General features: G+C 39.7%; 1 protein-coding gene across 1 annotated transcript in view; it reads right to left on the reverse strand.

The window, feature by feature from the left end:
• The window catches only part of faf1 (Fas (TNFRSF6) associated factor 1), a 65,560-nt gene that overhangs the window by 19,254 nt on the left and 31,146 nt on the right, over positions 1-15,160 (reverse strand). Inside the window, exons 9-13 of the mRNA XM_037115323.1 lie at positions 12,673-12,768; positions 12,377-12,500; positions 12,201-12,264; positions 12,027-12,108; positions 5,425-5,579 (exon numbers count right to left, since the gene is read on the reverse strand). Of these exons, the coding sequence (XP_036971218.1) occupies positions 5,425-5,579; positions 12,027-12,108; positions 12,201-12,264; positions 12,377-12,500; positions 12,673-12,768 (521 nt within the window). The remainder of the gene's footprint in view (positions 1-5,424; positions 5,580-12,026; positions 12,109-12,200; positions 12,265-12,376; positions 12,501-12,672; positions 12,769-15,160) is intronic.

Consider the following 15,160-nt stretch of genomic DNA (forward strand, 5'->3'; position numbering starts at 1 on the left):
AAATCTCCCATCAAACACAAGCCAACCTGCTTTGGTTTCTATCTCAAAACTAAGGAAGTCAGGCCACCACGCTAAAAGCCATCATCACAGTATACAATCTGTACGTAAACACAACCTAAACTTACATGTAGGGGCAGTTGATCTGGACAGTAACATGGAAAATAAATAATAACAAAAAAATCACAGTCTCCCTAGGAAGAGCCATGTGAAGTAATTTGTCTAATCAGCATAGCCATCTAGTTGGCTACATCACCCTCTTAGCTTGTTCACATAGTGCAGATCTGCTAGTAAGTGAGGTTATGTTAACAGGGTGAGCTACCAATTCCAGTAGGCCAAAAAGGGGGTCGTGAAAATGTGGTGATATGGAGAGGAGGCAGGGCATTCCTAAGTGCAACATGGACCGGAAGTTAGCGAATACAAAGCCAATACAAAGCCAAGTATCAACAGTACAAGTATAGGACAAATAAAATAAATATAGTGGAGTCAAAAGAAAAAAGTACCGGGTACAAATGCCTTAAAAAATGTGCTATGTTGACTTGGTTACATTCCATCACTAATCTAATTTCATCAATATGCCCACACCTACAATCATGTATCACTGTATCTAACAATGACAGAAAGTCTGTAACCAGGACTTGAAAGACTTAAGAATGCATCCATAGAACAAGTATGGACACAACACTGAGGGCAGGAGGAAGTCAAGCGACTGCAAGGACTGAGGTGAACAGTTCAGCATAGTCTCACCCACCCATAACATAACATGGTAAAGAATGTAGCTCAATCTGTACCTTCAAAATCCTTCAGGGGTAACTAAATGTAGAGGAAACACCTGCGTACTTGAGTTTGAGCCTCTGCTCCGGTAGTTAATGTGACTGATAGCTTCTAATTTGTCACCCATCCCATCTCCATCTCTCACTGCACATCCAGACGGCTAAAACAGTTAATGTTTCCCTGGTCTGTCACATCACATTTCTTCATATCAAAGTGTGGCGTGAAGATGCGAGGTGACTGGTTAGACCTGACATTTGCTCCAGCGAGCAGCTGACGAGTCAGATCAGTACAGTAGCACTGCAGGGAATGTTTTTGTCAGCCACCTGTACAGGAGTATGTCTGGGAACCGGATGCTCTGATAGCTCACTGTGTCATACACACTTTGTTTCAGAGCAAACATGGACATGTTTTGATTTGAAAATGACATTTTGTTCTCCCTCTCAAGCAGTTATGTTTTCACACAGGAGGATGTCAAGAGGAGAAGTCAAGTGTGCAGAACAGGTTTGCCCTTTGGTTTGTTTCGGCTCTTAGTGTAAAGATACTAACTTCCACTCGAAGGTCATTCACAATGGCATGAACACCTGTAGTGCTGGGGCCTTGTGCAGGACTGCAACTAGTTTTTAAATACATTTTCTTCTATATTACAGATTAAAGGAACTGTTCACCCAACAATTAAAATTCATCATCTAGTCACCCCCATGCCAATGGAAGGTCTGGTGAAGTTTCGTAGTCCACAAAATATTTCTGGGGCTTCAAATCAAGACAGTGTTGCAGCATTCTCCTTAACAACTGGAGTAGATGGGGACATAAAAACAACTCCACAAAAAAGCAGAGAAAAACCCAAATGTGTTGGAGCTTTTGCACCCACTCCAGATGGAGTGTGCACTTTAACAGCTACAGGCTAAAAAAGGGTGTCAGCAATGTCTTTTAAAATCAATTTGAGATCTCTGGGCTTCTAGAGACTCGGATTACACCAGACGAGCTGTATGGAGCCAATTTATGTTTTTTTTCTTGGTTGCTTTTTATCTTTTTGAAACAAGTTCTAGTTTTAGTTTTGTAGACTACAACACTGATCTGCATGGGGGTGAGTAGATGATGACTTTTCTCAGTGAACTGTTCCTGTAATCTGCTGATTATTTTGATGATTAATCATTGAGTCTGTAAAAAAAAATAAAAGGAGTTAAAAGGAGGGGAAAATTGCTAATGACTATTTCTTTTGTCCAACAGTTATAAACCGAAAGACCATACATTTACTTTTAAAAAATGAGAAAAGCAGCATATCACAACATTTAAGAAGCTAGAATCAACAAATATATGACATTTCTGCTTGAAAAGTTACTGAACAAATTTATAGTTCATCAAAAATTGTTGGCAACTAATTCAGTTTAGATCAAATAATCTAAAAATCAACTACTCACTTCAGCTCTACCAACTGCATTACACTGGGCAGGTGTTCATATTATTGTGCCAGGCCCCTGTAAACAGTCGAAGGTCCAAATCTCTCTAAAATAATCTGCAAGAAATTCACTTTAGTTTACTTTTCACAAGTACTTGTACAGAGCATGGAATAAAATGTAAAATCGATTTAAGGGAGGGCGACACACACATAAAATTACCTATTGTCAGTGTGTTTATCTACTGATCAATTAGATACTTGTCATGTGCAATGACAGTACAGCATCTGTACAATATATCAGATTCATTTCCCATGGGCAACAATTACACTGGCATCCAATCAGCAGAACTGCATTTATACATAATTAATCATTTAACTGCTAGGCCTGTGAGAATACAGAGCAAAGCAACAGGCACATTCCAATATCAGCAGGTTCGTCACACGCACGCACACACACACACACACACACACACACACATAAACACACACCCACAAGGATACCTTTCTAACAGCCTGTATGATTGGTGCCAATCACCAGTCACTTCGGATCAACCAGAGAGCGTGAGAATTCAGAGAAGCCGCCTATGTGTGAGTGAACGAGTGTGCACATGTGCATGCATGCGTTAGCGCCAAAGCTGTGACTAGCTGTGTGTGATGAAAAGCTCCAGATGTTGCCTGCCTTTTAATGTGCAATAAAAAGGCTCAGCTGGGGCAAAAAGCAAAGGAGGCCAATGGGAGAGAAAGGCGAGTGGAATGAAGGAAGGAGGGAATTTCCTTAAAAGAAATAATGGAGGGGTGAGGTCAGGGTGCGAGTCTTTCTTAATGGCTGCTACCAGAGGGCAGGCTTAACTGTGGAGGGAGAGAGTCGAGGTAGTGGGATAAAGAGAAGGGAAATAAAGAAAGATGGAAGGATCAGGAAGGAGACGAGAGGAGAAGGAAAAGATGTAACAGAACGATGAGGGGAAGTGGGAGGGAAATGAGGCTTGCCCTGGGCACAATGGTAATGAGAGAACCCAATCAAACCCTCAGCAGGTTCACCTCCACACCTCACACTCAAAACTAAAGGGGATCTGATCAACTATCTCACATTGCAGACCTGATTTAATTTTACATTCCTTTCCAATATTTTCCTAAAAAATGTGCGCTCAGATATAAATATCCATCCTCGTAGCAGGAGCTGTGTAATAAACAGGAGTTGCACAGACCTGCCAGTTACCAAAACAGACTGCTGGAGCTGCACCAGCACTTCGAGCGTAAATGGAGAGATAGAGATGTTTGGACTCCAAGGGAGTCCTCGTCTCCCACTGACCCTCCATTCAGACAGCTTAGTCAAGATTGCCCAATCAGGGGCCTCACCATGCAAACACAACGCCTTTTGTAAGCATGCAACCTCCAAGCTTCAAAAAGAGAATGAAGTAGAAGAGAGAATGAGAGGACAGAGATACAGGGTGTGAGCAATGGAGCGAGAGTTGAATGCCAGCAATTAAGGACCTGTCCACACTAACACGAATAGATTTGAAAACGCTGTTTGTGTCAAATGAGCTTCCGTCCACACTTACATTTTAGATCATTTTCTCAAAGCACTCTGTCTGCACAGAAATGACAAAAAAGATCTTATCTTCAGCTGTCGCAGGCTTCAAATTCAAGCAACCTGATGGAGCAGATCACCAATTAAAACTACATTAACCTCCATCAAAAAACAATGATGGGAGAACAGGATGGTAACAGCTTCCTAACAGAAGCCCTTGCAGAGTCCTCTGCACACAATCAAGCTGCTCTCCAACTGAAATACATTCAATATCCTCTTTATTAGATACAACCCACTATGCAAACAGTCCACTCCTCCAGACAGTAAGTCACATATAAATAAAACATAAGGATTAAGCATGCAGTCAGGGCTTAGAGGTTCAGTTATTGCTCTGCTTAACTTTACAGTTGGCAAAATGAAATAAATAAACATAGTGTGCTTGTGCAATAGGCCAGGGAATTCATTGAGTATTTTAAGGGCAATTTATCATTTATCATTATTATTTTTTAAACAACCTAGTTTGGGCCATCATTCTGATTAATTATCAAAACAGTTTCAGCTTCATTATGAGCCTGTGAAATACCATGTGTTAAAAAAATTCCACGTGTTATTGCAATTTAAGATATGTGCGGTCATTTATATATTCACTTTAGCTTTAACATTAAAAGTGTACTGGCCTCTGCAGCAATGTTTTATGGATAACATTTATAACACTATAAAATAAATTTGATGGAACAATCTAATACAGCAGCACAGATTACGATTGTAAAATATGACAAAGTTGAATCCATACCTGTGTGACACAGTCTCAACAATAATTAAACCTTACAAGTGTCACAAAAACAGTATTTCAAGGCAGAACTATTAGTCTTATTTAAATTGGAAATAGACTAGTTTTCTGCTCAAACATATCATTATGAGGTAAATGTTGATGTAATGGACAATGTATTGGATATAGAACAATGACCCCATCTCCATTTACACTGGTTCCCTATAAACCTCACTATCACAAGACAGTTTTGTTTGCTGCTGGGCACGTACTCAACCATGAAAAAGGAGGTTAACTGGCGATCGATCTCCATTAAAGAATAAATGATAGAATAAACTCACATTTCGTATTGTGTTTGTGTCATTTGCAACCTCTACTTGGAAATGCTAGGAGGTAAAAATGTATTTTATATAGATATTCCTATTATTGTATCTACCCTTACAGATGCATAAAATAAAATGGATATTCCATGCATTAGGAATATTGTTGAACATGTTAAGGGTGGAAAAAAAGGTGAAATTATTCATTTTGGGATGACTGTGTAACCTTTAATTTTATGTGCTCATGTAATTTGAGTGACAGTATTATTATTATTATTATTATTATTATTATTATTATTATTATTATTACAAATAAACTATTATCATTAACATTATCACTCCTAATTTTTCATTATTAATTAATTATTTTTTAAACACAGCTCCGAAGGATTTTGCATTCGTCTTATTTGGAAAATGTTGCTTCACAATTGTGAATTGGATTTTCAAGAGTCATACCACACAGTGGGTAAACACAAGGACGAATTGAACTAAATCTTTATTTATACCACAGCTGCAATATTGCGTAAAGGCAGCACAAAGCACAGAGATCAGGGAACAAAATACAACATGATAGAACTAATAAACCCATCAGCAGCTTTACGGACCAGCACGTCACCTGAAAATAATCAAACTCTTGTACCTGGCTTTGTTAGCTTCTTTAGTGACATCCCAGGCCCATGTAATGAAGTTCTGGCTCAGATAGGAGACAATGGAGTCAGCACACATCATTTGGGAGCAGAAGACGTTGCTGAGGACACTGTCATCGTTGTGGAGGTAGATGGCCAGCAGCTTTCTCTGTGGGGAGGAGCAGAAAAGTGAGTTGTGAGCAAAATGTAGCACTGATTGCCCACAAACATTTCTTTAAGTGGAAAGGTCAAGAGGAAAAACAAGACAATAAAGAGTTCAGTAGGCTGTTAATATGTGGATGCACAGCTTTTTCTAAGTTTGAGGAACAAAAGGACGTAACAGATTACAAGTTTGATGACTAACTAGACGACAAACACCTCAGAAAAGAATGAACTCAATCAAATCAAATGACAAAAAAAAAAAAAAAAATCTAATCATGTGGGTGTCTCATCACTGGAGAGACATTTCCACATTACACAAGTATAAAATGACATAAGAGACCACTGGGTGCAGAGCCAGCATGACTCCTGCAGACCACAGCGAGGCACAACTGGCAAAAAAGCAAATACCAAGCAAAATAAAATGGAGAGCGGTGTAAATAAAACTTCTCTTGGAGGCGACGCAGATATGGAGAAAACAAAACAGACAAATCACTCTATTTATTTTACACCAAATGCCAGCAGCCTGTTCAGGTTAGTAGCGGCAGGGCCAGACAATATTGACGAAGCTCCAAATCCAAGGATATTGACACCATCATATAAGCCTGGCAGATTCTCCCTACTGACAATCTAATTAAAAAACAAACACACCCACAAACATAAAAGGTTCCAGGGGACAATGTTGGAAATAATGCTCTCTAAATTACATGTCACTTCTCTTGCTATAAAAGAACAAATAAGAAAAACTCTCTCGGCCTCAGCTTAGTGCATTTTTAACCATGGCTGTGAGGGGGGAGTTAAGAGGTCCGTTTCTCAGGAGCAGTAATCTAGGCTACGCACGCCAGAAAGCAAAAAATCTACACAGGGCGTAAAAACGTGAGGGGAAGTGAAAGAAGAAGTTGTGCTATACTGTGGCCTGTGTAGAATGGGAATGGGAGAGCACTGCTGTGTTTGCTCAACGATTAGTGCTTTAGAATAATCTCCAGGGCTCCTAGAGAGATGGAGCTGGGGACTCATTCATTGGGCCGATTCAACGGCCTGAAAAGATTAAACACTCATGCTGAGAAGACAAGCAAATTCAGTCTTGAGAGAGGAATGAGTGTGAGGGGAGGGAGAGTTTTACAACGTGGAAAAAAAAAAAAGAAAAAACAACCTGATACACGCTCAAACGCTGACGTCCTGACACATGCGCAGACGCAGACAAACTTAACTGTGTGGTACCTCGCTGGTGAAGGACTCATACACATGCACGCTCAATTAGAGCAAGTGTAAAGACTAATCAAAGTGGGCATTTTGGCACACTGAACTCCTTCATCTCAGTTAAACTGTCCGTACCCCTCTGTTCCTTCTCTGCTTTCAAGTCAGATCTTTTGTATTGCCTGTCTTAGCAGGGAGGAGCAAATCCCTCAGTTCAGCTAAATTACTAGGTCCAACCTGAGCTAGATAGTGACCCCATAGTCCCCTCCACACACCTGTTCACCTAAATGCAAGCTTGCTGGGTATGCGTGCGTGTGTGTGTGTGCGTGTATTCCTGTTCTTTAGGCATAAGAGCACTTCAATGTCTTAGTCCCAATATTGATCAAATGTAAAATCTGAGTTATTGTAACTGAATAATAAACAGCAATGGCACGACATGCATTATTTGAACTGAACAAATCATTAATAACAATAGTAATTTTCATAACAATCTAATGTCAATTTCTCCTGTCCAGAGGAGACATGTGGCATTACAATGGTAGTGTTTCCTGCTATAACAGTCCAGAACACTTCAAGTATGAAATTAAACATTGACATTAAACAAATAAAACACTCAAAATGTTACAATGCTAGATATATTTCAAAGAATAATCCATAACGAGCCTGACTGATACAGCAGGACAGAGAGGCTAAATTTTCAACTGTGCAGTATTACACATTTACTAAATGACAATGTACAATATGAGCATGAGAATTTTGGTATATGTATTGTCTTGTACCAGCGCTTTATGTTTCAACATTACAATAAAACACATTGTAGTTGAACAGTTAATATAGTTATTTAAAGTTTATCATTATTAGCACTTACACCTACAGTAGTCAGATTTAAGAGTTGAAATAAACCTTCAACAATGTTCAACCTATGATAATGAAGTATGCTTGTCTCAGTATACTGTGTTGCACCTCATCTTTCCTTCATTTTTCTTGTCACTATCACCCAGCAGACGTTTATAGCGTTGCCAAAAAAAACGATAAACATGAAAATATGTGGCAAACAGTCTGGAATGACTCTTTAATTTGAAGCCTCTTTGTTAGATCTCAAAGGGGACCTCCAGGGCTTAAGTGGCATGTTTTTTCCTGACAGACAGCTAAGGGTTTAATCACTGGCCAATTTTCTCTCAGAATGAGTTTTGTATCACATTCAGAAGAGGCTTTTAATCACAGATATGGTATGTTTAACCTGGTCAGTGAATGAGATACAGCCCCGCACAGAAAGCTACAGCGGAAAGAAGGACAGAGAAGTGCAGATAGTGATTGCTGTACAGATGGCAGGCTCAGTCTGGAAAAGCAAACACTTCAAAATGAAGAGCTCAAATGACTGATCTAATGACCATGAACACACAGTGGGAGAACACACTCAGATCGATGACCAGCCACACAGGAAGCTCTCCACACTCTGCTGAAATACCTCTTTAGTACAGAAACAGCATCACATTTTACACTCTTTGCTAAGTGTGACTGAACTAATCAAATCAATTGCCAGATTTGAATTACACGCTTAAAACTAAGTAGACTTTATGCTAAGCAAGCCTCTGATCATTTACTGGTTGTTAGGTGGATAAAATATAGGCGGGGCTCAATAGCAACGGTTACAGGATTGTCTTTGGCAACCATTTAGAAAAAAACTGGCAAACAATTCTTGACCTTTAGTTGTGATCAATGGTAACCACTTTTATATCTATAAAAAAGGCAGCCAACGTCAAGATGTGCACTGCAAAATGAATACATTTCTAAGATTTATTGCATTAGCACTTTTTAAATATTGGAGCCAGACAGCACTGCACGTCACAATGATGTTTTTATTTACATGCATCTGTTTTAGAGACAAAGGCAAAGCAAATCAAGTTGTTTTCTGATGTTGACAGGTTTGTCAAACTTTTAACACCACAGTCAAATTTGTAATTCAAACTTTGATTAAACTTACTACCTAACTTTCTGACTAAGATCCAGAGGAACCTTAACAAAAACAAAGTCTTGGCAGGCTTTAAGTCCCGGCATCTGGAGAGAGTATGTTCACCTCAGGTCCACTAGTTTAAGGTAGCGCACATCCTACAGGGCCATAGGTCTACACAAGCTACGAAGACATCTGTTAGTTACTGCAATAAAGCTTTTAAATGCTATTTAGAAAAGTAAAACTGCATAGTATCTTATTTACTCAAACATACATGAAACCTTATTTTCAGTTTTGGTCACCAGGAGTTGCCTGGCTGCCAGTCTAGTGTAGAGTCCTGGTAGAAAATATGTTCGAATTTGGGTAAATTCATAGCTTAGTCTTCTGCATTTTCACTCGCACTCTACATTGATTTAACTCTTAATCCATGTATTTATGCATGAGAGGTGTAGTCAATAAGCCATGACTGAGCGTCGCCTCGGCTTTCTAGCGGTAGATCTGACAGATATACATACATCTATATGCCATATGCCATTCTGCTTCAGCACTGCTCTTTCCTCTTGACTCGGCGGGGCTATTGCCGGGCTTTAAAGCGGATACTTGGCAGTGATAAATCCCTGAACTCTCCTCTCCAGCGAGGCTATGAATTTTGATGTGTCTTTGTGTGTGGCGGACAGGAGAGAGGAGCGGAGAGCGGGGTTAGAGTGATTAACCACTGCGTTGATGGGGATTTAGCAAGGATCGTGGCTAGTGATGGGTGGCCTATCTCTCTGTACGCTCTGACTAACCACTGATCCCCAAGAGGGTTCAGCTCAGCTCAGCTCAGCTCTGCAGCCCAAAGCATTTTCATTAAGGATGGATTGAGTCCATCTCAACACTCCCCCAACACACACCTTCAGAAACACTTCATCAAATGTAGTGTTTTGCTTAGTGATTAGCCTCTCCCAGGCTTTCAGAGAATGAGACTGATTCCTCTGTTTATAAACCCACTGAGTAGTCCCCCCTTCAGTCAAATCTGCCCTATTCCGATATCCCCTTAATGAAGTAGGCTTTTTCTACACTGAAGACACAAAAACTAGATTCCTCTACGAATGGAAGCAAAGAGCAAAGGATGGCTGGATGGATGGGAGAAGGGATGGTGTAATCTTGCACATATGCTACTGTGTAATGAAACCGTCAAAAGCAGCATGTTTTGGCCTGTCGTCTAGGACGCCTGTGACAAAACAGGACAAACACGCAACAGATCAAATAGCTTCTGTTTTTATGCAGAATTCTTTGCACACACCCAGCTTCCCTTAAAGCCATTTTAACCACGGCACAGTTGGCAGACTAAATCAAGCTCACCCAGAATAAAACATAATACAGTGAAAATGAATACTATTTCGCCCCTGCGCTGTGTCGAGCACAGTGGTACAGTACGGAGCGTGTGAACACCAGGGAGACATCGGCCATATTGTGCTGGCTTAGGAGAGGAGATCAGCTGGGAAGCAGGCGAGACGCCAAGGTTCTCTTTAGGTTTTTTTCATCTCTGTCTATTTCACACTCCTTCCATCACTTAAACTTACCCTGCAATCTCTTGTGCTTTTATTCCTTTCTTTCCTCTATCTCGGTCTCTTCTTCCGACTCTCACTTTTTGCACCTTTCTCTCCTTTCAGACCACATTCTCCATTTTGTGCCCCTACCATCATCTATTCCACCCTCCCTCCCTTTCCGTGCCTGGTGATCTGAACCCCCCTAACATCTTGCTGTGTCCTCACAGTCTAATAAGGCTGTAATCCACACAAGCTGTCAGTTGATACAAGCATCCTTAAAAGGACAAAAGCCAGAAAACAAGGGGGAAAGTGGACAGCTAAAAATAAAGCTTCAGCTGTCAGGGTGAAAATTTGATGAAATGATATCAATGTGGCTATAAAGCCTTCTCCACAAAGAATGACACAGGGAGCAGACAGAATATTGTATGAACAAGGACATCGACTTTGACTATTATCTAAATTCATTTGTTAATATTTGTCAGTTCAGTGTGTGTGTGGTTATTCATTTTCAGACTTTTCCTTTCAGTGGTTATAAAATACCGGTAACTAGCATTCAGCCTATGTCATGCATTTTAGGTAGTGTTTATAATCATTATGAAGTTTCTTCAGAGTTGTTTCTGCTTAGTGTTCATACATCTCTGGCATTACCGCATAAGACTGAGTTCAGACCAACCAAAGCTCTGTGTCCTAATAAATGCAGTGAAAACCAACAGCACATACTGCTCCAAAACTTGAACAATATATCAGCTCTTACAGATAACTAGTCTATTTATTCATTCATAAAACAGACTCACTTCAGACAGAAGCTATTGTCAGTGTCAACCTAATGATGCTTTCTAGCAGCATCCGGTGGGACAGCATGGGTGCCAATGGCAAGGCTTACAGCAAAAATAAATAAATAAATGAGTTTAACCTGATTGAATGTTTTCCACAACTTAATATGAACATAAACCAGAAACATAGAGCTATGCGATAGTTTAAAAACATGCAAACTAACATTGTAGGAAGAATATGTTGTTGCATCATCAGTGTACAAATAACTTATTGAATTGTGTAACAATCATTGAGATGGACGGGAAAAAAACTACATAATTCATGGTTGGAAAGTGAATATTAAACACTGTGCAGTGTTTTGGCATTTGATATATGTGTTTTGTGAACTAGACTTTGATGGAGCATCTCTGCTGCTGAAATCTCAGTAGAAATGTGGTGTCACCTTCTATAGTGGGAGGGAATCATATAGACTGACTAGTGAGTGCTGATAACCAAAATCCTTGAATCCATTCTCTATCATATTATTTTTTTTGGATGCGTTATAACTACTATAATATGATGAACTCTGTCACACAGGTCCTCATCCATTCTACTATTTATTGAAGCTGCTAAAAAAAGAGTAGAGGCACAAAGCAAAATCTGATTATAATACTGACCATTGAGTTTTAAATTCCCACCAGCTCAGGAATGCAGGAGAAGATATGAGAACACAGAGAACACAGTATCTCCCTTGACAGATAAAAAATGAATCCTGCTCAGTCTGTGTTCCTCCTCTGTGTTGTCTTAAGCAAAGAAAATTGAGCAGCGGCTGGACTACTTCAATCAGAAATGACATCAGTTCTAAAGGATAAGCCAACATTGTTAACATCAGTAACTCATATCTTAGTCAAAATGAAAAGTAAAAAGAAAAACAGGATTTTGTTACCCGTTACAGTATATCAGTAAATTTAAAGAAAAAAAAAACCTGCCTCTCAGGCCCCAAGCAGTCGATCATCTTACTTACATCTCTGGCTTTGCCATAGAAGGCTTCTTGAGACGCTGCCTCCAAAGACCCAATGTAGAACATCGGGTGGGTCTCCCCATACCTTCAGGACACACAGAGCACACTGTTACAAACCAGCCTTCTTTGATTCCAAAGTCCTTTGAATCAGTACGAGGCACTTGACACTTTGCTCACCTTGAAGAAAATTCGGCAGTAAAGTGCAGTAAGGCATCAGCTTCGTTCTCACTATTCTCTGGCACTGCAAAGGGATAAAAGTTATTTTATTGTGAAGCTTTGGAGGCATATCAATAATACACTATCTAGAGCCACGACCCTAATCCACCATTATTAAGATGCCCCACTGTACGTACTCATAGGTGATTTCCGACAGGTAGAGGAACCCATTCCGAACATCTCTGAATCGTCCACACCAAACTCTGACGCATCCTCAAAATCATCCCCCTCGCTGTCGCTGACCATATGGACATCTGCACACTGTAAACATAAATAATGCAGTGATTGCTGGACTTAGTGCAAAAGAGGGAACTAAAAGAAGCCTTTTTGTTACCATTCTTTATGAGTTGGCATGCATACACAACATCCTGGGAGGAATTAATCTACAACCCAGATCCTTAGAAAAAGTGTGTGTGTGTGTGTGTGTGTGTACCTCTTCTGTAGGCTCCTGGGAATTGGCTGGTGAAGACCTTCGACAAACACTAAGGTGATGGCAAGGATAGCTGATCCCAGAGACAGCTAGCGTCATCTAAAAAACAAAAAAACATGAGAAAGAGTGATTACATCATGTGTAATGAGCAAGGACAACCATTTGAGTGACATCTACTACTATATTTGATTACTTGCCCCATCTTAGTCTACATACAGTAACTTTCAAGTTAAAAATCATGGGGAATTGCCACTCTCCTTTATGCAGGTAGGACGTTTGCATGAATGCAACACAAACAAACATGTAGAGGAATGAATGTGATAGAGAAAGGGGTCATTCCAAACAGGGGAAGGACTCTGATCAATCAAGCTCAACATGAGCAACACGTAATCAAAAGAAGGGCTACCTGTGTTGCATAGACCTTGGAACAAAAAGTCTGACAGGAACCCAAAAAGAATCACATCTTAAACTGCCTTTTAAAAGGTCCCCATAACTGACTCATACATGACTAAGTTCTTTTGTCACCAATGCAAGAATTATGTGAAACAGCACTGAAAGTCTATGAAAGTAAGCCAAAAAAGTTGTCATAAAGCCAATTATGTAAGGCCTGTATTTGTTTTATTTGTTGCTACAATTCAATCAGTTCTTTGTATTAATGTTTGATATATTTAAGTATACTCACATCTTATATTAAACTTATTGTTTGCAGCTATTCTTAGTTGAAAAGTTGTTTTGATCTTCTATTCTATAATTAATATTTTGTTGAACACTTCAATGAAAATGTGTTCATAGGTTCTAAATGAAAGAAGAAACAATCAACTAAGTACCTTTATATAAATCACAACATAATAACAAATAGGTATTTCTGTATGGTCATTTTGAATAAATAACAAATAAATATCATGACATACTTGATCACGTTTCAAATACAGCCATGCTCATCTCACCTATCAGGGAAAAAACCTTGATGAGGTTTCTGTACACCTGTTGTAGCCGATAATGTGATGGTGGTTTACAGTAAGAGAACACCTGACTAATGAGCTGCCAAATCCAAAGCCAGGACTGAAAATGTCAGCGTCAGCAGGGACTCATTACAGCTGGTGTCTCCTGGCTTTGACCCAGAGGAACATCAGCAATACAGGCAAGGTGGTTGCAGAAAGTAGTGTGAAAATGAAGACACCTAGCTTATAAAAGGTGGTACGCAATCAAACAAACAATCAAACCCTGACTCGTAGCCTGAACGTACTGCCACTTGTCACAATAATGCAACATTATGTCCATTGAGGAACTAATTGTTGAGAGCAAAGCAGAAAACTCATGCAGAAACTTTTCTGGGAGAGTGAACTTCCTAACAACAGGTCTGAGGCAGGTTGGGTGTGATAAGAAGCAGAGAAGCTGCTCGTCCCCTACAGAGGTCCTGTGATCTGCTCCATTGTCAGGTGCTAAGAAACACAAAGAGCAGCTGGACATGGTTGAATCAGGAGACGATTACATGCTACGCCAATTGAGTCTGAAAAGGGGCGACACAGACCGCAGGGAGTTTGTCTCGCTGTGTTTCTTTTAAAGTAGAGCGGTTCCTCATGCTGGCCTAAGCTTCTATAGCGGGAGAGAACAGTGTAACCACTAGACCTTGTCAGCAACATGGACTTACGAGAGAGTACTGCTGTGTACCTAGCACTGATAAGAACTAAAGTGTCTGGTGGCTATTATTTTCCATCTTTTCACAGTACCTTATCTTTTTCAATCTGCGAAAGTGAGTTCGCGGGAACAAAGACCAACATGTTTGCACAAAAATCATTTGGACAGTTGTGGCTGAGCTACATGCATGACTAGGTGCACCTAGGGCAATTAGATGATACATACCATGATGACATAAATTTTGTCTATGGTCAGAGATTTTTAACAAGTTACATTTATATCATAATATATATATATATCCCCTTAACTTATCACCACCTAGGGGCACATTCTAGAATTGTCAATATTCACTAAAAAAATAGTTCTCAGACTCAAGAGCAAAACAAAACTTTAAATGAAATACATTTATGAATTTAAGGCTTTCGCTTCAATTGGAAATGACTGCCTTTGCTCTAAAGTTCATTAATGCATTTCTTATATAAAATGTCTTAAAAGTGAACACATCATCTAAAACAATGCTTGTGTAGCATCAGGCTCTCAAGAGAGGAACGCATAGAAGTTGCATTCAGTCTGTATGTATTTAAAACATCTGAGTGTATTCTAGCCATCCATCCAGAACTTTTAGTCGCAATAATAATAATAATTAATTTTCGAAGAATGAAAAGGTTCCTTAAGCCTGCTGTTGCCTACATTTCTTACAATGACCTAAAGACCCACAAAGATCGGCATAGTTACTCAGCTCACCTGTGAAAAAGCAAAAGCTTTTTTTTTTGAAAAAGCAAAAGCTTTTTCACATATACTTTCTTGCTCGTGACTCTACCACTTTGTCGTTGGGCTATCAGTCGTATGCCAT

Source organism: Acanthopagrus latus, chromosome 11 (assembly GCF_904848185.1).
Source record: "Acanthopagrus latus isolate v.2019 chromosome 11, fAcaLat1.1, whole genome shotgun sequence".
Classification (NCBI taxonomy): Eukaryota; Metazoa; Chordata; class Actinopteri; order Spariformes; family Sparidae; genus Acanthopagrus; species Acanthopagrus latus.